This window comes from Bombyx mandarina, chromosome 20 (genome assembly GCF_030267445.1).
Source record: "Bombyx mandarina strain Sakado chromosome 20, ASM3026744v2".
Taxonomy (NCBI): Eukaryota; Metazoa; Arthropoda; class Insecta; order Lepidoptera; family Bombycidae; genus Bombyx; species Bombyx mandarina.
Window position 1 is genome coordinate 8096119 of NC_143226.1, and position 25802 is coordinate 8121920.

The following is a 25802-nucleotide window of genomic DNA, read 5'->3' on the forward strand; positions in this document are numbered from 1 at the left end:
TCCCTTTTTACGAAAATTGCGCGGACGGAGGAGTATGAAATTTCTCACACTTATAGAGAATATAGAGAAGGAGTGCACAATGCTAACATTTATTTAAAATAATGCATAAAAGATACTTTAAATCAATAAAGAAAACATTACACATACTACCATGTATTTGACACAACACATACATACAAATATACTCTTTGCTTACTGTCAATTGGGAAACTTTTGTTATTGCCTATAGTCTGTGGTCGAATTGAAAATAGATTAATATTGTTTGTCTTTAATATTATTGATCTATAGTGATATATTGATCTATAGTGCAGTTTTGACGAATACTGTGGTTATATTATCGAATTATAATAGTGTTTGACAATAGAACCATAATAATGTTTAAACTTATAATTTCACTTAATTATAGTCGAATCTCGACTACTGCAGGGCCACTAGTGTCTTATAGAACGCCTTAGTTGAGTAGTACCCCAAACCGCTCATACTCCTAATACAGACTTGCAATGGACTTGGACTGGAAGTCGAATCCACACTCGACCAACAACGGGGTTAGAAACAATCTCTTGCAGATTACACCGGCCGACAAATGAAATTTTTTTGAAAGTTGTTTGTATTTGAGTCACAAATATCACCAATTTATACTATTTTAAACACAAAAACACCTACATATTTGCCCTATCACATCAGATTTTTTTAAAAGAAGGAAAATGCATTTTTTTCAAAATTTAACGAAAAAATCAATAATCATATTACAAAAACATATATTTGAGCATTTACCAAGAAAACAATGCTGCAGGACTATTTAGAGTGACATCTTTTACGTTTCGCGACAAAATTACGTCTGGGTGTAGTTTTTTTGTGAGTTTTTTTTGTGAGTATCTTCAGTAATATCACGTGTCAGTGACCAGCAGTAATCAGCTATCATATTCACATTCCATCGACCTTGGTACCTTGTCTCCATAGTTTTTATGTCCTGATGAAACCTTTCTCCCTGCTCTTCACTGTAATCACCAAGATTATCAGGAAAAAAGTCCACATGTGAATCTAGAAAGTGGAGTTTTGTGCTCTTATTACACCCCAATTTTTGATACTTATCCAATAAGTTTGCAACCTTATTTTTATAGTCGGGATGATTATTATTTCCTAGAAAATTGTTGACAACATCTCTGAACGCCAGCCAAGCATCTGATTCAGTGTTATTCATTGTGGCATCAAATTTTTCATCAGCCATCAAAGATCTGATTTGCGGTCCATCGAACGCTCCTTCTTTAATTTTTGCATCAGATAATCTTGGATTTTTTTTACAGAGGTATTCAAAACTAACATTGTTTTTATCCAATGCTTTAACGAACTGTTACATCATACCGAGTTTGATATGAAGCGGAGGTAGTAAAATTTTTTCAGGACTAATTAAGTTTTTTCGTATAACGTTTTTTGTTTCTACTTTGAGATTTTTACGAGGATTCCATTATTTTTGAACGTAGTGCTTGTCTCGTGCTATACTGTCCCACTCGCACAAGAAGCATGGATTTTTTTTATATAAGTAAAAAAAAATATATATATTGTAAGGAATACCCTACAAAAAGGGTATAAAACCGGCGCGCAGCTCCGTCACCCGCGCATTTGTCGGTTGACATTCATCGAGAGAACATCGTTCAAAGACTTTAAGTGTTAATTTAGGAAACACGAATTTTATAATAATGTTGAAGGTAAAGTGCCTATAAATAGCAACGCCTTTGCTCGAAACATTCATTCGATCGGCGGCGTTCGTGAGAGAGGGTGGTCGTGGACATGGTGTGCGTGAGTCATTGTTTTAAGTCTCTGTAAACGTGTGCTAATTGTTATTTTTTTTAATGGTTTTTCTTCTGATTCCTAATATCAGAAGTGAGATAAAGGACTCAAATAGCCCACAGTAGCGTAAAACTCTGAACTTTGTTTTGTTTTACAAAGACTGCTTACTTTGATGCTTTCATACTTTATTTGTTATTTTTCTTGTGTGATTGCAAATTTTAACTGTGATAATGAGATATACTGAAACTCCTAGTACACGGAGGCGACCGTCTCGAGATGATTCTCGTAATCGAAAACGATATTATGCTTTCGCGATCACAGAGATGATAGACAGAATCGCGATACGAACGATGCGCTCGCGCACGATAGACCTGTCGCGACACGTTCTAACGATAAGGAGCACGCTGAACAGACCACCAATATTTTACGGATAATTACGACTCCCATGTCGAATATCGTTGGTTCGCAACAAGGCCACGTAGAATCTAGTATCCCTGGTTCTAATGCTCTACCCTCTCCAGTGCTTTAATGGAAGCAATTAAAACTTTGCAACCCTCAAGGTCGCAAAATTATTACATATCGTATTTTGACCCATCGATTAATAATTTTCATTGAAGTTTGTGCGAAAAAGTAGAACGCGCCAGAGAAGTTAACGCGTGGAACGACCACGAATGCTTATCGCGAGTGGCATCATGTTTAAGGGACGATGCTAGGGTTTGGCTGAGTGAATGGGTTACTTCTGATAGAACTTTGAACTTTAATAGTGATACGGGGCATAATGGGCCCTCAGGTTAGAGCCGCGAACACTAATCTACTCACGATTTGATTTCATTTTTTAGTGGAGGTCAGGTTAGGCCGAGTCCTCATAGGGTTCAGGCACTAAATGAGTCACCAGTGACTCGTAATGTCACACAGGTAGATAATTCTTGAGGTTGACTGCATACTTCCGAAGGTGATTTCGGGACTATGTTGGCAAAATGGTCAATTCCACTTTTGAGATTACAGCTCATTCTGAACATCACAAAATGCAAGACAACAGACATCCGACCTGCAGCTTCTGGTAGAAAAGACGCCACTACACCTGTGGTGAGGACTCTAAATACTGATGTCACGACTGAGGTGTATCGTTCGAGGTGAGTTCGTCGAGAACTAGGTCGAGGTAGAGCTCATCAATTGGTACCACGAAGTGAAAAGCGATATGATGCTCGCGTGGATGGGCACCGACGAGCAGCAGCCGTTTTGAATGTCGATAATCTTGTTTTGGTAATAACTCAGTCTACAGGAAATCTAGATCCGGCAATCTGTGGACCTTACCGAATGGTGAGGATTGTGCCTCACGGGCATTGCCGCCAGCTCGGGCCCCTCGATGAATCCTGCGGCAGTAGCACGCAAGCGACGTGCCGGTAGCTGCGTAATATCGGTCGGCAGGTAAACTTGATTCCGGCATGCGTGGCTCGTATAAGGTTGTCGAAATTCTACCCAGTGGACTCTATCCTACGGCTGCTCAATGGCAGTTATGGCAAAACTACGCAAGCAGCTGCACAATATATGGTGTCGTGGCGGGGCGAGTGGACCCCTGAGACGTGTGCTGCCTTCTTTGAGAGTCAGTAAAGTTAATAATGATCATTGTTCACAGATATACGTATTCCTATGGTGAACCTGAAGGGTGAGCTATAGATGATTGCTCTCTAGTTACGTATCCCTCACTCGGAGTCACGGTGAGATGCCTCAATACGATTGGCCTAGGCTGGCGTATTGAGAAGCCTCGGCACGTTTGAGTATGGTCGGCGTGTCGGGAAGCTTCACACGTTTGAATAAACTCTGCGTGTGGAATGCACTCGTACGTTTTTAATACGATCTTCGTACGAGTGGGTCTGGGACCATTTTACGTATCCCTCACTCGTGTGATTAATCCTACACGGTGAGATGCCTCAATACGATCGGCCTAGACTGGCGTATTGAGAAGCCTCGGCACGTTTGAGTATGGTCGGCGTGCCGGGAAGCTTCACACGTTTGAATAAACTCTGCGTGTGGAATGCACTCGTACGTTTTTAATACGATCTTCGTACGAGTGGGTCTGGGACCATTTTACGTATCCCTCACTCGTGTAATTAATTCTGCACGGTGAGATGCCTCAATACGATCGGCCTAGACTGGCGTATTGAGAAGCCTCGGCACGTTTGAGTATGGTCGGCGTGCCGGGAAGCTTCACACGTTTGAATACGCTCTGCGTGTGGAATGCACTCGTACGTTTTTAATACGATCTTCGTACGAGTGGGTCTGGGACCATTTTACAGGCATCACTGGTAACCAAATGCAGAAGACACTTAACGAAGGGCGACGCACACTGGCCCTTGGATAATAACAGGAATATGCGCATTAAGGATGATTGCTACTGCGCGCACTGCTCGCGTGCCGCTGGCTGCGCGCGCTCATCTACTTCTGGCGCGCATACTGCGCGCACTGCTCGCGTACCGCTGGCTGCGCGCACTGCTCGCGTGCCGCTGGCTGCGCGCGCTCATCTACTTCTGGCGCGCATACTGCGCGCACTGCTCGCGTACCGCTGGCTGCGCGCACTGCTCGCGTGCCGCTGGCTGCGCGCGCTCATCTACTTCTGGCGCGCATACTGCGCGCACTGCTCGCGTGCCGCTGGCTGCGCGCACTGCTCGCGTGCCGCTGGCTGCGCGCACTGCTCGCGTGCCGCTGGCTGCGCACACTGCTCGCGTGCCGCTGGCTGCGCGCGCTCATCTACTTCTGGCGCGCATACTGCGCGCACTGCTCGCGTGCCGCTGGCTGCACGCACTGCTCGCGTGCCGCTGGCTGCGCGCACTGCTCGCGTGCCGCTGGCTGCGCGCGCTCATCTACTTCTGGCGCGCATACTGCGCGCACTACTCGCATACCGCTGGCTGCGCGCACTGCTCGCGTGCCGCTGGCTGCGCGCGCTCATCTACTTCTGGCGCGCATACTGCGCGCACTGCTCGCGTGTCGCTGGCTGCGCGCGCTCATCTACTTCTGGCGCGCATACTGCGCGCACTGCTCGCGTGTCGCTGGCTGCGCGCGCTCATCTACTTCTGGCGCGCACACTGCGCGCACTGCTCGCGTGCCGCTGGCTGCGCGCGCTCATCTACTTCTGGCGTGCATACTGCACGCACTGCTCGCGTGCCGCTGGCTGCGCGCACTGCTCGCGTGCCGCTGCTTGCGCGCGCTCGTCTGTTTCTGGCGTGCATACAGCACGTGCTGCTCGCGTGCCGCTGCCTGCGCGCGCTCGCCTGTTTCTGGCGTGCCTATCACACGTGCTGCTCGTGTGCACACTGCACGTGATGCTCGCGAGCCGCCGACTTCCGGTGCCGTACGACTGGCAGTGACGCAGAGGGCGATGTCGCTCGATCTGCGGCCTGCTGCTTCACTCGTTGGGGACTATGATGCCTTTGGTGAGTAGTTCGTTTGCAGTCCTGCTGAGCTACTTATGCGCTCCGCCTGCATTTTCAGGATTATCTATCAGGATGGTCGAGCGGGACGCCCGCCACACGTGGTGCAGCCTCACATCGTGGTTGCAGACTGGAGCTGGGACGGCTGCTTTGCCGAACTTTCGGGAGGCGTGGACCTAACAAGATCTTTCGCACGCTTCCGCATCATCGTTACGAGTGGACCCCAGTTATGTGGTCGAGGACGAACCACAGTCAGGAGAGGCCGTGTAAGGAATACCCTACAAAAAGGGTATAAAACCGGCGCGCAGCTCCGTCACCCGCGCATTTGTCGGTTGACATTCATCGAGAGAACATCGTTCAAAGACTTTAAGTGTTAATTTAGGAAACACGAATTTTATAATAATGTTGAAGGTAAAGTGCCTATAAATAGCAACGCCTTTGCTCGAAACATTCATTCGATCGGCGGCGTTCGTGAGAGAGGGTGGTCGTGGACATGGTGTGCGTGAGTCATTGTTTTAAGTCTCTGTAAACGTGTGCTAATTGTTATTTTTTTTAATGGTTTTTCTTCTGATTCCTAATAATATATATAAGTACGTAACGTAAGATTTTTTTTTAAATAAACACACTAATTTCAGTAAAAAGTTTATGAACAAAGTAACTGTAGAGGTTTATTTGCATGTAACCTGTTTCGAATGGGTGTGTCGTTGTTGCAACTAATATATTTCCTTAAGAGAGGTCGCACGATTCGAGAAAAGAGCGCTAAAATCTAAAATTTAATTTATTTTAATCAAAAAATTGTCTTAATAGCCAGTCTTAATAAGCCAATGTCTTAATTTTTTTTAAAACCTGATGTGATACGATAAAATGAGGTATAATTTCGTGATCAGCACTACCAAATTAGTGGAAAAAATAATCAGACCTTGAACAAGGAAAATGATGTCGGCCGGTGTTATCTAAAGGACAAGACTTGCTGCGGCTGCTCAACCTGCCGGCTATCCTCGATAATTCCATCTTGGTCATCGTGAGGAGGAAGGATCTGTGAGGGCTCTAGTACTAATAGGAATAACTTCACTGCAGCCAAGGGCGCAAGCAACTCTTCATATCATTCAGCAGGCCTTCGTTTATGAATGTGTCAATAACGAATAGCGTCTTTATTTGTTGCTCTAGTAGGCAAACGAGCATACGACCCATCTGAGGATGAGTGATTATCGTTGCTCAAGGACGTCAGCTAATGCTAGAGGCAGAGCCCAGCCCTTGTCTACCGCTGAGATGCAGGGCGTGTCTGTCTCACTGCCTCGGGAGATGTGGACCAAGATAAGTCACCAATATCTTTCTGGTCGTGGTTCAAGCAAAGGTTTTCTATTCTATTAATATATTCTTAAACGACCGAAACTTAGGCGAGGATAGATTTTGATGTGAAATGCTGAAGAATATAGCATACTAATATTATAAAGAGGAAAGATTTGTTTGTTTGTTTGTTTCGAATAGGCTCCGAAACTACTGGACCGATTTGAAAAATTCTTTTTCCATTAGAGGCCGACATTGTCCCTGATGAAAATAGGCTACGTTTTTTTTTTTTTTTTGGTTTCATGTGTGTTTTAATGTTTCCGAAGCGAAGCGAGGGCGGGTCGCTAGTAGCATATATTTCAATTTTTGTGGTGGTCTTGTTATTGCTGCAGTCAGTCACCACGTAATCTTGTAACCTGGCTGCTTCGTGGCGGATATAACAGGACTGTACCCTTCACGTGGACTCACCGCAACAACACCAGTAATCTATTCCCAGTGAATACGTACATTTAGCATCTTTGGTGATTCAATTACAACGATGTCGCGGTACAAGGTACAAGCTCGTCATAATCACGTGCTAGTTACGTGATGACGTGGCACGAAATACCTTGACAAAGTGAAATACCTGAACCTGTTTGTTGTGATTAGAAATTATTATTTTTTAGTTTGTGTGAAAACATCAATTTTATTAGTATTTTACTATAATATGCGTGTCGGCTTTTATTGTTAAAATTAAAATGTTTTTTTTTATTGCCGCTTAGGTAGATGAGCATACGGCCCACCTGATGGTGAGTGGTTACCGTCGCTCATGGACGTCAGCAATGCCAGGGGCAGAACCAAGCCACTGCCTACCGCTTAATACTTTCCACAAGCCTCGTCTGCAGACAGACATTTCATAGCGCTCGGGAAACACCGCGGAGGGGAGCTCATTCCAAAGCCGGATGGTACGTGGCAATAAAGATCTCTGGAAGAGCACTGTAGATGAACGCAGTGGCTCCAGGTAATATGGATGAACCCTACTCCGATGACGGGCGGTGCGATGGTAAAAACGAGATGATGGTATCATCTCGAACAATTCCTCAGAGCACTCCTCATGGAACATACGGTACAGAATACAGAGGGAACCGAAGTCCCTCCGTAGACCCAGAGGTTCCAAACGATCCGTGAGAATGGAATGTTAACATTATCGCCACGCAGCAAAACTCGTTTATTCCGAGAAATCACTTAGAGTCCTGAAAGTTATGATTATAGACATACTAGCTGACCCGGCAGACTTCGTAGTGCCTCAATCGATAAATAAAAGACCTAAACTTTTGTATAAAATAAAATTAAAACAAACAAAAGGAATCCGTCCGACGGGGGACACATCAAAGGAAAAACAAAATTGTTATTTTTATTTAATTCCGAGCATTTTCATATTTATCTACCTTTTAAACCTTCTCTGGACTTCCACAAATAATTCAAGACCAAAATTAGCCAAATCGGTCCAGACGTTCTCGAGTTTTATCGAGACTAACGAACAGCAATTCATTTATATATATATAGAAGAAGAAGATTACAGTAGGTGTATTATACATATTTATGACGTTTTAGCTCGAATATTCACGAATGTTCGCGGTTGTTGACTACTGATAATGTTAATAACATAAATGTCGCTCGCCTTCAAGACCACCGCCAGTACAATTACGGACACGCAATGCAAGACGACTAAAGACAAATCAAGCAATTAATATTCACAATCAAAATGCATCATGTGCCATTTGTGCTTAATACAAAAAGCAACGTTATTTTTTAGACCTTTAAGGTAAACATTGATATTTTACAAACAATTTTAAAGTTTATTCTAAAAGAAATAACAAAGAATGAGTTATAAGGAAAACGCAGGTAGGAAAATTACTAGATTTTGTAAAATGAAAAAATATTCCGTGGTTAATGACGTGTGTATTTTTCCAGGGTGTCTCGGGTCGTGGTACTTATTGGACTTCCCGCCATGACATTCCTTCATCAGACGAGTTTATCGTGAGTGCGGTCCTCCGACGTGGTACCAGTGATGGCGATGCCACTGGCTATTGCACAACAACCCGACATTGCAGCAAGATTAAAATGTCAATATAACACTGTGTAAGTACTACAAAAGCAGTCAACGTGATCTGTAGAAAATAATTTTGTGTTTATTTAACTTTTTTTATTGCTTAGATGGGTGGACGAGCTCACAGCCCATCCTGGTGTTAAGTGGTTACTAGAGTCCATAGACATCCACAATGTAAATGCGCCACCCAACTTGAGATATAAGTTCTAAAGTCTCAAGTATAGTTACATATGTTTAGTTTGATTACGCGAAAGGCACAACTCCGAGATGTCTTTCGTAAATATTCAACCAGCAACCGAACAGCAACCCCGAAGCGACGCGTGGGCTGATGATGCGGTGATTCACCCTGAAGTGGTTCGCCAAAAGGGATTGGCCTATGTACGCTGCACGATGATACACCGCGCCTCCATTACCTTAACCAGAACGATGACTAGACCACCTTTCCACTGGTGTTTCACCACTAATCATTACTGCGGGGCAAATGATATGTTTTTTTTTTCTAGGAGGTTATGCCAGCTTAAACGGGCGAGTAGGTGAGCTCACGGGGCTTTAACCTGACGAATTTGCTAACATCCTAGTAAGAGCGGTGCTTCACAGAATCTACCACCCGATCCATATCGTGAAAGAAACTCAGAGAAGAAACTCAGTGGGCTGTGCCTGAAGATTAAATATATGCTGTGTCATTCAGATTTCTCCGTCTTTGTAACGAGGCTAGGAAAGGATGATTTTACTGTTTCCAAATTAATTGTATGTACCTAGACATTAGTTTCATTATGAGGATATTGAGACATACAGCCGTGAAGCAGTAATGCGTTTCGATTTGAAGGGTGGGGCAGCTGTTGTAACTATACTGAGACCTTAGGACTCATATCTCAAGGTGGGTGGCGGCATTTACGTTGTAGGTATCTATGGGCTAATGATTCAAATCTGCTATGTGATGTTCATTACATGTTTACAATAGCTGTCCATACATTTCCTTTAACAATCGCACCGCTCAACACAGCCATAGAGTTGATCCTCACCTCCGGGGTACATTTACAGTAATTTTTTGGGCCTGGTTCTTGGTTTTTGGCTCAAATTAACTTCCCTCCAAGTGCTTACTCCGCGGCCAAACTGTGTTTCCGGCATTGTTGGTGACCATAACTCACACTTGACTTACCGTAATGTGGGAGAGTGGTACCTACCCATGTGGGCTTACAACATATACCACCACCAGCAACTGCCGCTTGATTATCAGACGAGCTGGTAAAAAATTCAAAGATCCAAAGTATAAGACTCGCATCAAGCGATCCTACTGCTGATGATAAAGCCCAATGAAACGAAAGGTTTCTAGACAGCTTCACTGCTTTTTTACTACTGAAAACATTCTCCCCGCGAACAGGATTTTTTTGGCAACTTGGCAAGTTTACCTAAACTCTCTAGCTATAAATACATGATTTATAAAAAATGCACTTTTAATTTGTGTCATTCCAAACAAATCCTTTTGCCTGGATGATTATAATGCTTTCATATCTCCTCACATCCGGATGATGACAAGGTTGTCCGCTCAACATGCGGCACGACTCTATACGAGCCGTGGGAACTGCATCAAGAGACGTGTCGGTTGACGTCATGCTCGCGTTGGAGGTTTATGTACACGCAGTATCATTTTAAGGGGATCAGAAGTGGTATTTTCCATTCGATGTGTTTCTTACGCAAAAATTTAATTATCTGAGATTTAATGAATAGCATGTAGAATGAGTTCTCAATACTAGGTTGCAACTCTGATGTGCCCGTGGCATTGCTGAGGTCTATGAGCGATGGCGACTACTTACTTACCCTCAGAGGAACAGCTCTGCACTGCAGTGAAACTAGTTCATGAGCTGAGCTACCAATCCACGCACGATTACAGCTACGCACGAAGCCTGAATGAAGAAAGAGGCATGTAGAAAGCTACAGCTAAATGAAGCTCAAAACATGTCATTTCGGATCCTCCCGATCCACTAACGATACTTTTAGGTACCCCAAGCACCGGTCATCGTTCTCATCGAACCCGTTGCGTTGCGACGAAAGGCTCTGTGAGTAAGCTAACCCACACTAACCCACCCAAAAAAAAAAATTAAGCATGGTGTACGGTTTGCACATACCTAACTAATACGTGGACACGCCGTGCGTCGTTATTGTGGTGTCAGGTTATTTTATTATATTCTTAGAGCAGTGCACTTAGCAACACGCACTCGTTAAGACGTTACCATCTGTGCTTAACCGACATAATAAAGGTGCTCAAACAACATACTTAGTTTACTCTTTGGAACTCAACAAAACTTCCCCTTGGACCCCAACACGTGGATACCCCAGTCGCGGACGAGTAGCTCACGTCCATTGATATTTTAATTAGAGTATTGTTACAATTAACACATACAGTCGTACACAGCCATGAAACTTTGAGTAAATACAAACTGAATGAAAATATCATCATTGATCTGTTTATTAATTACAATTTTTTTTTTTATAAATAAGTATAAATATTTACTAACAATCACGCCACGTTAGCTGGTCCCGTGATAAGTTCGTAAAGAACTTGTGTTACAGGTACCAGATAACGGATATAAATGTAAGATTTTTATTATACACATACATAATAATATATTTAATATACATCCATAACCCTGGAAAAGACATTTATATTTATCATACAAATATCTTCCCTTGGCGGGATTCGAACCCGCGACCCCCTTGTGTAGTGACCATGTCACTTACCAAGTCACTACATCAGACGGCCGTTAAATTAAATTAATTTAAATAAATAAATAAATTAAATTTGAAAATGAGATAGGAAACTACCTGGAAGATATAATACATTACGGTCACCTCGTGCGGCTGCAGTGTCGCCCGGGCCAAGCCTCTACGCGCCATACTTTATCTTGGTGAATCACTCATAAGTCATAATGACCTCGGCAAATGTAAGTTAGTGAATAAAATTAAATGGCGTCTAATCGCTGAGAATAAATACTTAGTAAATCTATTTTTAGTATATTATCAGGTTTGGCAAAGATTGATGTGATTAAAAAACTTGAGGTCATAAAGCTTCAACATTTGGACGCAGTCTTGGCCTAAAGAATAAGATAAAAGATAAGATTCCCTGTGCATTCGTAGCAACGGTTTTCGGTTCCCACATATGCTGATCCTTCAAGAGAAGTCACCGCGGAAACGCGTTTTCCACGATTTCGTTACCGATTTAACCCAACATTAATTTCCGTGCACAGCGGATCTCACTTATACAACGTGGTGCCCGTTTCGTTTGAGCCCACTCCATAGGGATAACGAATTGCCTCTAATCTAAGCACCGTATGCGGCCTCTCTGGGGTCGTGGTTGAAGCTGCCCACAAGCGTGGCACAACTGCTAGTTATGCGGGCACTCCTTTCGTAACTGTCACATACGCTCCCGTTACTCGAAATGTTTAGGCGACCGCGCCACTACCCGATGTTTACGCGACATTAAACTCGCAATTGAACCCTCCCGCTGTGTCCTATGCCTTAAGCAAGAATACCCTGCAAGCTACTACAGATGCCCCCGAGCCCCGCGGAAAAACTTATTTTAGGATAAATTAGCATTACTGGTGGCCCGGAGGCCTTTCCAGTTTCACCAGGACAGGTGGGTGAGCAAAGGCTCAGCCAGGAGGGGCGGGATTTGCTAACAGCTGCCCGAGTGGCTTCGCGAATGAATAAATCTACTAGCGGATCGGAAACGCGACCCGCTGAGAAGATCCGGCGAGAAACTCAGCGAGCTGATGCATGGGTTAGGTTGCACGTCGAACTCTTTGCCAAGTTCGACGAATCCGGCTATCGGGGTCCCTAAGCCTGCTCCTAACGGAAAAAATACAATCACCTCGTCGCCTTCAGAACCACCGACTCAAAACCACTCGGCGCTTTCAACCCCGAAGACACCGAAGCCTGCTTTCGTGCTGGCGGCGGTACTCACTGTTTTGAAGTAGGCAAAACCACTGTTACGATGGCTGGCAAGATACCCGCTCCCTGCAAACTGTGTCCACGTCGCGCCTCGCGTCTCAGCCCATACTCGCAGCATGGCCCCAAACCGCGTTCGGGTCGCGATTTTGTACTAGTATGCGACTTCGTATCCATGGTAAATTTTGAACGACTACGTTCGTTCGCCATCGCGATCCGCTCGATGTTAAACACCTAACAACGACTCGCTACCGCGTTCGAGCATACGAACGTGAACGAGTCTGTTCTTGCACCCGTTCGCAATAGATAAATATTTAAATTCCCAATGGCGCATGGCGTACAACGCCAGATCAAAATGCCTGTCTGTTAAGTTAGCGTTCTTCAACGCTACCGGCTTGGCGCCACAACGCGTCCACTTTTTTTAATTCCTCCGCGACAATCTGATTGAACTCTTCTTGCGAGAAAGTCTCCTTAAGCCCTCGCGTCGCGTTTCTAACATCGGGAACTGCGTTAGGAATGACAGAATTCCTGCCCTTAAAGGTGGAACTACCATTAACCATAGGCGGGCCCTGCACTACGCCCCACTCGATCCTCCCTCGCTCTTTCATATCGACACATCAGAGTACCATATCACACTAACGGGACACTAGCCGACCTTCCGGAAAACAAAATCGTCAGCCCTACAATCCCGACTCCCTACCTCTATAATATCGCTCGAGTGGGACTCAAATAAACTTAAACGCCTATGCCTCTGGCATTCGCTGCTAATGTCGTTCGACGATCGCTCATCATCTAGTGTGCCGTATACTCGACTGACTTCAAATACAAAAAAATAATAATCGCCTAGTAAAGCAAGAAAAAGTTGAGTGCTTGAACTGTGGCTCACCGTCGCTCATGTCAACAAAAACAGCGGGTTAGTGCAATGACTATTATATACTTATAAACTAGACCAGATATTCACCGCAATATTACAAAACAAAAAGACCGCACACGCTCCTTTCTATTAGTCACTCATTGTAAAGTGAATGGAATTATGTTTATACATGTTTATATAATTTCAATATTATACAAGCGACTACATTAAACTTTGAAAATTCGTTCAAAACTAGTCAGTGCTAGTCGGTACGTCAGCCAGTCTTACAACTTCGCTCTCGTCAATAGCCAGCTTGGCATTGACCGGTGACTTGAGCATATGTAGTGTCGCACTCTGGCCGGCCGCGAACGATCAAGATATTTATTCATTTCCCAATTAACGTTATAAAATAACTTTTTCGTGACAACGTGGGTAACCTTATTACTTTGTACTGTCGTATGCGGAGTTTCCGCTTGTAAGATTGCGAAGCATGATGCGCTGACCGACAATAAGGTATCTTCTAAGCCGTTGAATGATTCGGAAGATTCAGGGCAAGATAAACGGATCTGGGATGAAGGTAAACCCACATTAAAGAATATCTCCTCAGTGGACGACAGGGTCTCGTTCTCAGGTGATAAGTGCCCCACAGGACAAGTTAGGTTTAATGAGCGGTGCGTGGACGTCGACTGATCAGAAGCATTCATTCGCCAAACATCACAATCACTATTTGAACACCATGATGACTGTCGCAACGCAGTTTGAGAAATCGCTCATTTAATATACGAGTGGCATAATAACTATAGCTTTTGCCACAGAACTACAAGTAATTAATAGTATTATAACTATAAATAATTTATTTATAATTATTTTTTGCGTTCGGTTAGCCTTTGATCTACGACAGACCGACGATGTCGCGCAGGTAAACATTAACAAAGTTGTACACCTCAGTTGAGTTCACTGTGTCTCTACGTTGTTTGAATGATCTAGTTCAAAGTTGTAATAACAACCGAAGACCGTTAAAATATTAAATAAAATCAGTAAATTGTTAATTGAATATGAATTGTGTTTGCGCTAGAAAATTGATTTAATAAAGCTTTGTGTTAATTAGGCCGTCAAATCTAAATTTACACAATACATTTCGAGATGGGTACACGTTGATGTCCATGGGCTCCGGTCAGCAGTCATGACGAGGTCCGCCGTGAGTTCGTTTACTAGCCCTCGTCTGAGAGCTTCTCGAAAGCGATCGGCAAGTTTGTGCGAGAAACTTTTATAACATGAACGCCTACAACTAGAATCAAACAGTTGATATTCACCAGACATCTCGCCTGTCGAGATTCTAACTGGAGTAACACACGCGCTTTTTAATTATTTCACCTTTTGTTTTTACAAACTTTTACTGGTTCCTGTTCTACTTCTCTAGTCTAAGCCAGGCCTTGATTATAGCTGGACCTATAGCCTGGAACTGTCTCGGTGGTTACGGAAGGCAGTCAGATCTAAATTTACAATTTTGACGTTAAACTCTCCAAACTCAAGACATTTTTTGCACAAACCTACGTTGGCATTTGTTCTGCCTAATCTAATTGAACATTTAAATTTGATATTGATTATTTTAATATAATATTTATAGTATCAAACGTTTTTTACAATGATTGCTACGCCGATTACAAATGATAATGACTTAAATTACGTTTTGTATTGTTTTTAAATGACTTTTACGGCGATTATAAATGATAATGACACAAAACTTGAAGGCAACCACGTAGCTTGGATCTTTTCTGTATAAGAGGATTAAATTAATTATGATATAGTGTGCTTAGTAACGAAGTATAAACATTGTTAATGTTACCTAAAATGGACCTGGGAGGGTCCGTTGAGAACTGTGTTGAGCTCTACAGTAACTACTAGTTCCTTGCGTACCGAGAAGAGTTGTGGTTGCGGGAGACTTTCCGCAGACCTGACTGCGGTCTTGGCGAAAGTCAGATGTGAATCTTTTTCTCTTCCTCTTTTTATTTTAAGGGATAATGTGTAATGTTTGGCCTACTAAACTATATATGAAAATTTGTTTGCTCACTTATTAAATGTGAATTTTTTCGTGTGTCCTTTGTTAATAAATATTCAATTTATGTGTGGAACAGTGATTTCATTTTAATTATTTTGTTTTTCCTTTTTATTGCATAGATGGGTGGACGATCTCAAAGCCCACCTGGTATTAAGTTGTTAGCGAAGCCGATAGACATCTACAACGTATCTAAATGACGTCACCCACCTTGAGATATGAGTTCTAAGGTCTCATTTTTTACAGTACAATGGCTGCTCCACCCTTCAAACCGAAACGCATTACTGCTTCACGGCAGATACACGGTACCTACCCGTGCGGACTCACAAGAAGTCTTAGCACCAATAATCACGCAAATTACAATTTTGCGGGTGTTATTTTCATTACACGACGTTATTCCTTCACCGTGAAAGTCAATCGTGAACATTTGTTAAGTACGTATTTCGTTACGTTCGCCAAGACTACACTATAGACAAATAATAATATTGAAGACAAACAATATTCATCTATTCTCAATTTGACCACAGACTTTAAGCAATAACAAAAGTTTGACAATAAACGAAGGGTAGGTATTTATAACTAGTCAGGTCATAAGTATTGTCACACAGTAAAAACTTTTCTTTTAGAATGCTGGCCACAAAAAAGTTTATTGAATTCGAATTTCGAATTGTTCATGAAAATAAAAATGTATACTGTATAGAATTTTACTCATTTTTAAATATGGAGTGGACGCTTAAAGAAGACCGTGTTGCAGTTATTGCGTTGCATCGTTGTGGTTACGCGCCAATTCAAATTTTTAACATAGTGAAAATTTTGAATATAACCAAAAAATTCGTTTATCGTACCATCAAACGATACAATGAAGACTCTAGTGTAGATGACAGGTCAAGAAGTGGTCGCCCTCGGTCTGTTAGGACTCCAGCAGTGATAAAAGCTGTGAAGGCGCGAATTCAAAGAAATCCCAAACGTAAGCAGAAACTGTTGGCCCTTCAGATGGGGTTAAGCAGAACCATGGTGAAAAGGGTGTTAAATGAAGACTTAGGGCTTCGGGCATATCGAAGAAAAACAGGACATCGTTTGAATGCTCGTCTAATGGACCTGAGACTGAAGAGATGCCGCGCTTTGTTGAAGCGGTACGCGGGAAAAAAATATCGGGAAATTCTTTTTTCGGATGAAAAAATGTTTTCCGTAGAAGAGAGCTACAACAAACAAAATGATAAGGTGTACGCACACAATAGTGAAGAAGCGAGCAACCGTATTCCGCGTGTCCAACGAGGTCATTTTCCATCCTCGCTCATGGTATGGTTGGGAGTTTCTTATTGGGGCTTAACATGGTACATTTTTGTGAGAAAGGTGTAAAAACGAATGCAGTTGTGTATCAAAATACAGTCCTGATGAACCTTGTGGAACCTGTTTCTCATACCATGTTCAATAACAGGCACTGGGTATTCCAACAAGATTCGGCGCCAGCTCATAGAGCGAAGAGCACACAAGACTGGCTGGCGGCGCGTGAAATCGACTTCATCCGGCACGAAGACTGGCCCTCCTCCAGTCCAGATTTGAATCCGTTAGATTACAAGATATGGTAACACTTGGAGGAAAAGGCGTGCTCAAAGCCTCATCCCAATTTGAAGTCACTCAAGACATCCTTGATTAAGCCAGCCGCCGATATTGACATGGACCTCGTTCGTGCTGCGATAGACGACTGGCCGCGCAGATTGAAGGCCTGTATTCAAAATCACGGAGGTCATTTTGAATAAACTTTAGTGTCATAAGAATCTATGTTTTGTTAAGTTCATTTTGGTATATGAATGGTTACATAATGAATAAACTTGTTTCAATTATTTTACATTAAACATGTGACAGAATTTATGACCTGACTAGGTATGTGTGCTGTGGCAAATACATGGTATGTAGTGTGTGTAATGATTTTTTTATTGATTTAATGTATCTTTTATGCATTATTTAAAAAAAATATTAGCATTCTGCACTCCTTCTTTATACCTATTCTCTATAAGTGTGGAAAATTTCATACTCCTCCGTCCGCGCAATTTTCGTAAAAAGGGGTACAAAGCTTTTGATTCGCGTATTAATATTTGATAAAAATGTATGTATTCACTACAGTAGAGAGTAGTGGTGTTGTTGTGGTGAGTCCACGTGGAAGGGTACCGTCAGGCTCAAAGGGTCAGCTTACAAGCTTACGTGGTGAACTCCAGCAATAACAAGACCACCTCAGAAATCGAAATATATGCGGTGAGGATTCTTCAGCATTTTACATCAAGATCTATCCTCGCCTAAGTTTCGATCGTTTAAGAATATAAGAATAGAATAGAAAACTTTTGCTTGAACCACGACCAGAAAGATATTGGTGACTTATCTTGTTCCATATCTCCCGAGGCAGTGAGACAGACACGCCTAACGTGTGACACGACGTCCCAGCGGTAAGCAGCAGCTGGGCTCTGCCCCTAGCATTAGCTGACGTCCAAGAGCTACGATAGCCACTCATCATCAAGTCAGATCAAAGTACCTACCTATATGGGCTAACAACATGCCACCTACCACAAGTAAGTGCCGCTTGACCATCGCAGCAAGCTAGTATAAAACGGTCGAAACGCGATATACCGCCGACCGGACAACTCTTCCACAGTACGTCCGGCGATAACGGGGATGATGGCAACGGGGCCCGCAGCCGCCCCCCTCTTCCCATCCTCTTACTGTCAGCGCACTACAGTAACGGTAGCGTGCGGCCGAGCCTTGAAGCCTGCCTCGAGCCTGAGTGAGCCCCAGCAAGAGCAGTGCTTAGCTGAATCTATCACCGGATCGGAATCGCGACCCACTGAGAAAATCCGGCGAGAAGCTCAGCTGGTTGTGTTTATAGGTTAGGTTGGACATCGAACTCTTCTTCGTAATCTACGAATTCGCCGAGGACGGTGACGGGTGGGGTACGTGGGGGTTGAGCCTCACCAAAAACTCCTGCCGGTCACAGCTGGCGTCCGACCCCGGACCTCCACGCCGAGCATCTCATGTCCGTAGCGATCATATTCTGGTCCGAATTGGAGATTGGCCGTTATTTTATTGTAGTTGGAGTTTTACCCCAGGTTCTTCTGGTAGACACTTGACATCAAGTGAACTCTGAGCACATCGAAATACTAATCCAGTAATAAAATAAGGTATTCAGTAACAGCCTCGTGACCCCGGGACTACAAAGTGATATGTAAATGCGTTCAGACGAGTGACCGGCGGCCGCACCTCACGGGACTTGGCTGCCATGTGAGTGAAGCTTTACAGAGTTTCACATTTGAATTCTAACGAATACTGTCGTCACTAAAAACAGTTTTAAAGTTAGCTTCCCGGTCTTTCAATCTACCGTTATCTACGTATATTAGTAGAAAAATAAATAATATTAAATAAAATATATCAAATAAATATCAATTTCGTACAGGACAAGATTGATATTATTTAATTATATTATGATTGACGTTACAAAAGCAGAGAAATAAATAGAACAACAAAACGAAAGTTGAATCGATTTCATGTTTGACAAGGTGGATATTATATTTTATTATGATTGACGACGTTATATAAGTAAAAAAATAACCAGAAAAATAAAATGACAAATAAATCAATTTCATGGTCGATGAAATTGATATTCCCGTGAATGAGTGGATTCTGTAAAGTTAATGCACAAGACCTTCTTCAATAAGCGGAGCTATAAATTTTAATAACAATAAACTTTAATAAACATTACGTAAGGACTGCCACAGACGAGTGACAACAAACTATGACGTCACGGTGTGGATTACAACAGAATATAAGAGATAGCATCGTGACGGTGCCCCGCGACCCATGACAACGAGTCCTATAAATTTTCATTATTCTTTAAATATCGATTTAGTTGTTAAATAAATAAATAATAAAGTCATACGGTATAGTCTCGCGTTTATTATTTTTTATTTTATTATATACGAAAATTCTAATTCTTTACATTTCTTGTGGTCACAGACTCAAAGGCTATTCGGCGACTTACATTTATACTTACATTACACATATTAGTCTCTCTGTTTTGTTCTCTGTTTGAACTCTTCGTTGTAAATGAAAAGTTCGATGAGGACGGAGACCAGCGCTTGAGGGGTCTAAAGCCACAGAGAGTGGATCCGGGGCATCTGACGAGATATGTTTCGTGCGCCGGCGGCTTTGCATTAACCCATCACATGGGTATTAGCGGCGGTCACGAAAAGAGAGTTATTGTGTCGCGCCGCTTAGTCGAAGTAGCGCTCTGACGCCACTTAAGGATACTTACGTAACGGTTTTAAATTTAGATCATCGTGAAGGTCGATATTCCTCACGTACCACGGGGGTCCGATGGCTATCCTGTAGAAACTGGTTTTTTTATCAGTCCCTGTGGCAAGAGAGCAGTGACTAACTAATCTACAACACTGGTCTTGCCGATTTCAGCTAAGTTTCATTAATACTGATGCACTCAGCTACGCTATTATAAAGCGCACCGTATTTATCGATGAAGACCGTAGACCAAACAAAATCTAGCAATGAAACCAGAGCGCTGCGGTTGTTCCGTGTGACATTTGAATACGTTAGCATAACGACGCGTCGGGCGGGCCGCCGCGACCGTAACTTCGTGACAAACGTTAAATATTCATTACTAAATGTATATTAGACCGTAAATACGATATTGTTTATTTTCCTGTAAACAATGTGCAGGTAAACGATTTTGTAGTGTTCCTTATACTCGGTTAAGCTGCTCTAACTCTAACCATCTGATTCGATAACGGCAATTCATAACTAAGATCATGCCCCTCTAAGAACCTCAGAAGCTGTCAACGGTACGGCTGGTACAGCTCACGTCCACGAGGAAAGTTTAAATGATCTTCGAAATTTATAAAAAAAAAAGGCCTGATGTACATACTCGTGAATAGACCTATAGTCAAAAGGAGAGAAAGCAATTGTTTCACGACGTGCCTATTTCTGCCGTGAAGCAGTAGGTAATGCGTTTCGGTTTTGAAGAGTAGGGCAGCCGTTGTAACTATACTGAGACCTTAGAACTCATATCTCAAGGTGGGTGGCGGCATTTACGTTGTAGATGTCTATGGGCTCCGATAACCACTTAATACCAAGAGGACTGTGGGCTCGTCCACCCATCTTCACACTAAAAAAAACGACGGACACTTTATCCCGTGAAATATTCAAGAGAATGGATTGTTACATTACATAGAACCGTAAACATTCACAAACCGCGAATAAAGTTCAAGTGAACACGACTGCAGCAGCTATGTAGAAACCACACGGAGCACCGCGGCACACGGCGGCACATAAATAGGTTTTGTTTTCGTTTTAAATTAAATAATACTTAAAGGTACAGGGTACCAGGGTATAAGGGTGGCCGGAACATTGACGTCCAAAAAAAAATTTTAGATACCTCGTGTCGTGGGGTATCCGAATCACCCCCATGTATGTTCCGTTATTTTTGATAGTTTTCGAGCTATGAATTTTTTTCTAATTTTTCGAGAATTTTCGACATGGCACTTAAAATTTTTTTTTTTTTAAATTAGAAGACTTTTCGATACTTTTTTTTTGCAATTAATTTTCTATGAGTTGTTATTTTATGCATAAAATAACCAGCTTCGTTACATTTTTAGAAGTTGTAAAAATTTTGGTGTAAAGAGAAAAAATTACGGTCGGTGAATAAGACTTACATTTTCAACTTTAAATTAAAAATCTAAACAGGTGATTAAATAGTTTCTAAGTGACTTTAAAAAATGCGTTAGAATGCGTACACTCATGCAAACAGCCGCCAACTGTAGACTTGATCTGGTCGATCCATCGCATGGGCAACCTTCCACGCGGTCTGGTGCCTTCTACTTTGTCCTGAAGGACAAGGCGCTCTATGGAGTCATTTCCTCGCCGGGAGATGTTCAAAAAATGATAGTATGCGTTCATGCACGAGCGCTGTGCATAATATTAGCATAATATTAATCAGCATAGGTAGGATAAAAGAAAATTTAGCCGATTAAAAGACAATCTCTTACGCAGGTGTAGAAGGTGTATTGCTGCTGGAGGTGGTAACTTTGAAAACCTTTTGTAAAATTTAAAAATAAATTTTGACATTATCATCTGTTTTTTAACCACTTCTTAATTGAAACTTTTTTTAAACAACCTCGATATGTTTTGGTTAATTTCTAGCATTCTCTATCGTTAATAAACCTTACGAATGATAGAATTGTCAAAATAAAATTTAAGAATTTTCCACCTCGCTGTCTTTGATGGCCAATTTTAGCCAAACTAGCCCGTTAAGCACTACTTTTTTTTATTGATTATGAAAGTTGAGAGTCTAGCGCATATTTTAAAGTTACTTAGAAACTATTTAATCACCTGTTAAGATTTTTAATTTAAAGTTGAAAATGTAAGTCTTATTCACCGACCGTAAAATTTTCTCTTTACACCAAAATCTTTACAAGTTCCAAAAAAGTTACGAAGCTGATTATTTTAGGCATAAAAGAGCAGCTTGTAGAAAATTAGTTACAAAAAAAAAAGAATCGAAAAGTCTTCTAAATTAAAAAAAAATATTTTTTAAAGTGGGCCAGGTCGAAAATTCTCGAAAAATTAGAAAAAAAACCATAACTCGAAAACTATCAAAAACCGCGGAACATACATGAGGATGATTCGGATACCCCACGACACGAGAGACCTAAATTTTTTTTTGGACGTCAATGTTCCGGCCACCCTGTATATAAGCTATTAATGAGCCTCTGGTGGTTAATGAGGTAGCCAGAAATCGCAATGGAAATAGTGACACTAAGTAGAGATTTCTCGCTACAGTCGGGTCCTTCCTTTCCAACCGACGAGAAGAAGTATCTTTTTTCTTTTTTTTTGCATAGATAGACGAGCTCGCAGCCCACCTGGTGTTAAGTAGTTACCGGATCCCTTAGACAACTATAACGTAAATGCTGCCACCCACCTTGAGATATGAGTTCTAAGGTCTCAATATAGTTACAACGGCTGCCCCACCCTTCAAACCGAAACGCATTACTGTTTCACGGCAGAAATAGGCGGGGTGGTGGTACCTACCCGTGCGGACTCACAAGAGGTCCTACCACCAGTAAAAGTGTAAGGCTTCTAAAGAGAAAGAAGTTTAACAGATCGTTCAACCTGTTCGAATGTCTCCGAGATCGATGGAGAATCCTTCTGGACGTAGGACCGTGCTGATCGCTCCCACTTCGGAACTCCCACATTGTACTATACACATACATACACAGGACAAATGTGGATTGTGATTAATTGTGGAGTATGCTAGCTTTAGGTATTTTGATAATCAGATGGTAAAAATACACAGTAAATGATTGAAATGAGAATTCCCAAGGGCCACCAAAAAATCACAGAGGCGATATTTTGTCGATATTTTACCATCTGCTCTATTTGGGACTGGGAATAATACACCGATCTATGTAAGAACTACTTTAGATCCCCTACGACTGTGGCCTTTTATTTCAAATTTGTTTTTTTTATCATAAAAATCCACTGGCCGACATATTACCAGTAGTTTAGTAGTAATTCTTAGAATAGTATTTTTATACAAAGTATTTTTGTACAAAATTTTACACTCCCATATAGACTCCATGGAACTGCTGTCGAATATTTCTATCAACACCCACTTCAGAGCCCGGAATTCGCATTTGGTGGCAAACCTCTTTGCGTTACGGACATATAAAAATAATATATCATACTATAATCATATGGTAAGAATGGTCAGACAGTATAATGATTTGGCTAAATGTCACGGTAGCCTTGATATCTCTGAACCTAGACTCAGGGGATTTGTCAAATGTGTGAAGGATATCCTATTTAACAATGGCTAGTTATCAATATTTGTAATTTCGGTTGTATTTTCAATAGCCAAAGCTATGCACATTAATATGGATTTGCTGAGTGCACATACTATTTAGATTGCAATCCAGATTAGATCTAGGTACGACTTGTACGATTTAGCTAATATGTACTGTAATGATTGTAATTTGCTTTGTGCATCAATAAATTAAAAAAAAAAAGTAGTAAGGGGAGCCGGGTCCAATGTGTTGTGGAAATATAATTCAATATAAATATTATAACCGATATCTGTGGGAATCTTGTAATGCTCTTCGTAGTGCAACTGATATTGTATATCAATGGCATACGATTGTCGCCGACGTAATGCATAATGGAGGGTACGAAAAGGAACCTTAGACACTCGACAGTGGCAGGATAATACCCAACACGTACTGGTATATTTATTCAGCATGTTTTTAATACTACATTCCAGCTCGGCGGCCCGGACTCGCCTCACAATGAATATGTTAATACAAACTACAACAAAACGGTTATGCGGGTAAACGTACGTCAAATATTGCGGAATAACTTGTACATAATGCGGTGCGGTTTTTGAGCTATTCTTTTGTCAGCTTGGCGAGGGCGCGGGGGCTCGCCGCCGGGCGAGACTACGCGTGCCTCTCAATGGTAGGGTTATTTGTTTAATCGGTTTTTATTTTCGTGAAAGGCAATGTAGCAATGTATAGTTACTGCCCACCATCAACCATGCGTCGGTTTTCAAAACCCCTCATAACAATGGAAAATACCGGGGTTATTCAAAAGACACAAGTGATTACTAAATTCCATGAATTTCCAAATGAGAATGAATGCTTTAGAAATATCAGATACCTATAGTGATAAAAATTTAACCGTGTGCTCCGGTCATCGTTCTCGTCGAACCCGACGCTTGCGACGAAAGGCTTGAGGATTAAATTAACCCACAGACACAGCCCACTGAGTTTCTCGCCGGATCTTCTCAGTGGGTCGCGTTTCCGATCCGGTGGTAAATTCTGCGAAGCACGGCTCTTGATAGGGTTCGTGTTAGCAACGTCGTCAGGTTTGAGCCCCGTGAGCTCACCTACTAGTTAAGGTTCCGCTGAAATAGCCTCTCAAGGCTATCAGCTTAGGTAGGAAAAAAAACTGTGCAAGTATTTACATTTCCCGTCGTTTCCAAAATTTGCTGCTAATAATGAAACTAACCAGAAGGAAGGTTTGTTACCTTTACTGTCAGTGCTAATGATCATACATATCCAAATTAAAAATTAATTGTTAGCTCTCTGTACACACATACATTAACCAATTTACGTTACAAAAAATCGATGTTTTGTCGAAGAGTTAGGTTAATTCAATAATGCAGAGCGACGACCCGGAATTAGGTTACAGGCTCCCCGGGCCACTGATGATTGATGATGTTTTTAAGCAAGCCGGTATTCAGAATAAAGCGATGTTTGGAAATGGCAAGAACTCGAGGCCAGAATCGGGTGGGAGGGAAACTCTCGACGCCCCAGTTCATCTCGACTTTACGACTTATAAAACGTTCTAATGGGAACTGAATGCGGCGTCATAACCGCGAGGGGCGCTAGGCGAAGTCGCAAACTAATTTAAACTTTAAATAATAATGATTTACGTTATTGTTTCATGAAAACTCATACGAGGATCTTAGGTTTGGGAATGATCCCGACAGACTCAAGTTATCTTTTTTCGGAAAATTCGGATAATATCCACGAGTAACTTCTTGAAATGCGCTCATGAATTATCCGGGCAATTGTCTAGCAACTATTCTATAATTAAATCAATGCATGAGCGACGTTTGCTTAAGCAAGCAAAACTTTGTTTGTTTTTTTCTATAAATTATGACTAGTCTTAATAAAGTTTGAATTGATTCCTCAAGCCTCCGCCGCCGCGCCGTGCTCTGTCTCTTGGAGTTTATGTAAAAGTGATTGTCAAACGAAATATCAAAACGGGAAACGGCTACTTTTTCGTAGAAAACACCGCTGTAGTTGCATCTGTTGACAATTTCAACAAAACATGCGTAAGTATAGGTTCCAAACACCAACATTCGGTTGTCCACTTTGGAACAACAAACACTCCTTGGAAGATCTTTCATTTGCAATGACACAGCAACGTCATCTAAATGGCCTAATCCACGCTAATAACACGACCGAACATCAATGGACACGTCTTATAATTGGCGGTAGGAATGTGCGGTTTATACGGGACGTTTACTGTCGCCGTCCCATTTACTTCTGCGGCTAAGCAATCGTGCGTTCATATTTGAATGGCGAAGCCTAAACCGAAGGATAACCTCGCACCCACACTTTCTTACTATTGGCACAATCGTGCACAGCTATAAAACTTCGTCTAAATACAAACTGAATGAAAATATCATCATTGATCTGTTTATTATTTACAATATCGAAATGGGATAGGAAACTACCTGGAAGATATATTACGGCCACCTCGCATGGCCGCAGTGCCGCCTGAGCCAAGCCTCTATCC

At 42.1% G+C, this 25802-nt stretch overlaps 2 protein-coding genes across 8 annotated transcripts in view; one reads left to right on the forward strand and one right to left on the reverse strand.

Moving 5' to 3' along the window:
* The window catches only part of LOC114249434 (uncharacterized), a 152219-nt gene that overhangs the window by 124099 nt on the left and 2318 nt on the right, over positions 1-25802 (reverse strand). The window lies entirely within an intron of this gene.
* Positions 75-15522, forward strand: LOC149500719 (uncharacterized). Of its 4 annotated transcripts, none has more exons than XM_089736051.1 (3): positions 75-8387; positions 8457-8624; positions 9096-15522. In XM_089736051.1, the coding sequence occupies exon 1, from the start codon at positions 4161-4163 to the stop codon at positions 5151-5153; it is 993 nt and encodes a 330-aa protein (XP_089592177.1). In that variant the 5' UTR covers positions 75-4160; the 3' UTR covers positions 5154-8387; positions 8457-8624; positions 9096-15522. The 4 variants fall into 4 exon arrangements, with proteins under 4 accessions (XP_089592177.1, XP_089592179.1, XP_089592176.1 ...); XM_089736053.1 differs by having other exon boundaries at positions 75-8307; XM_089736050.1 differs by having other exon boundaries at positions 75-3216; positions 3425-8624.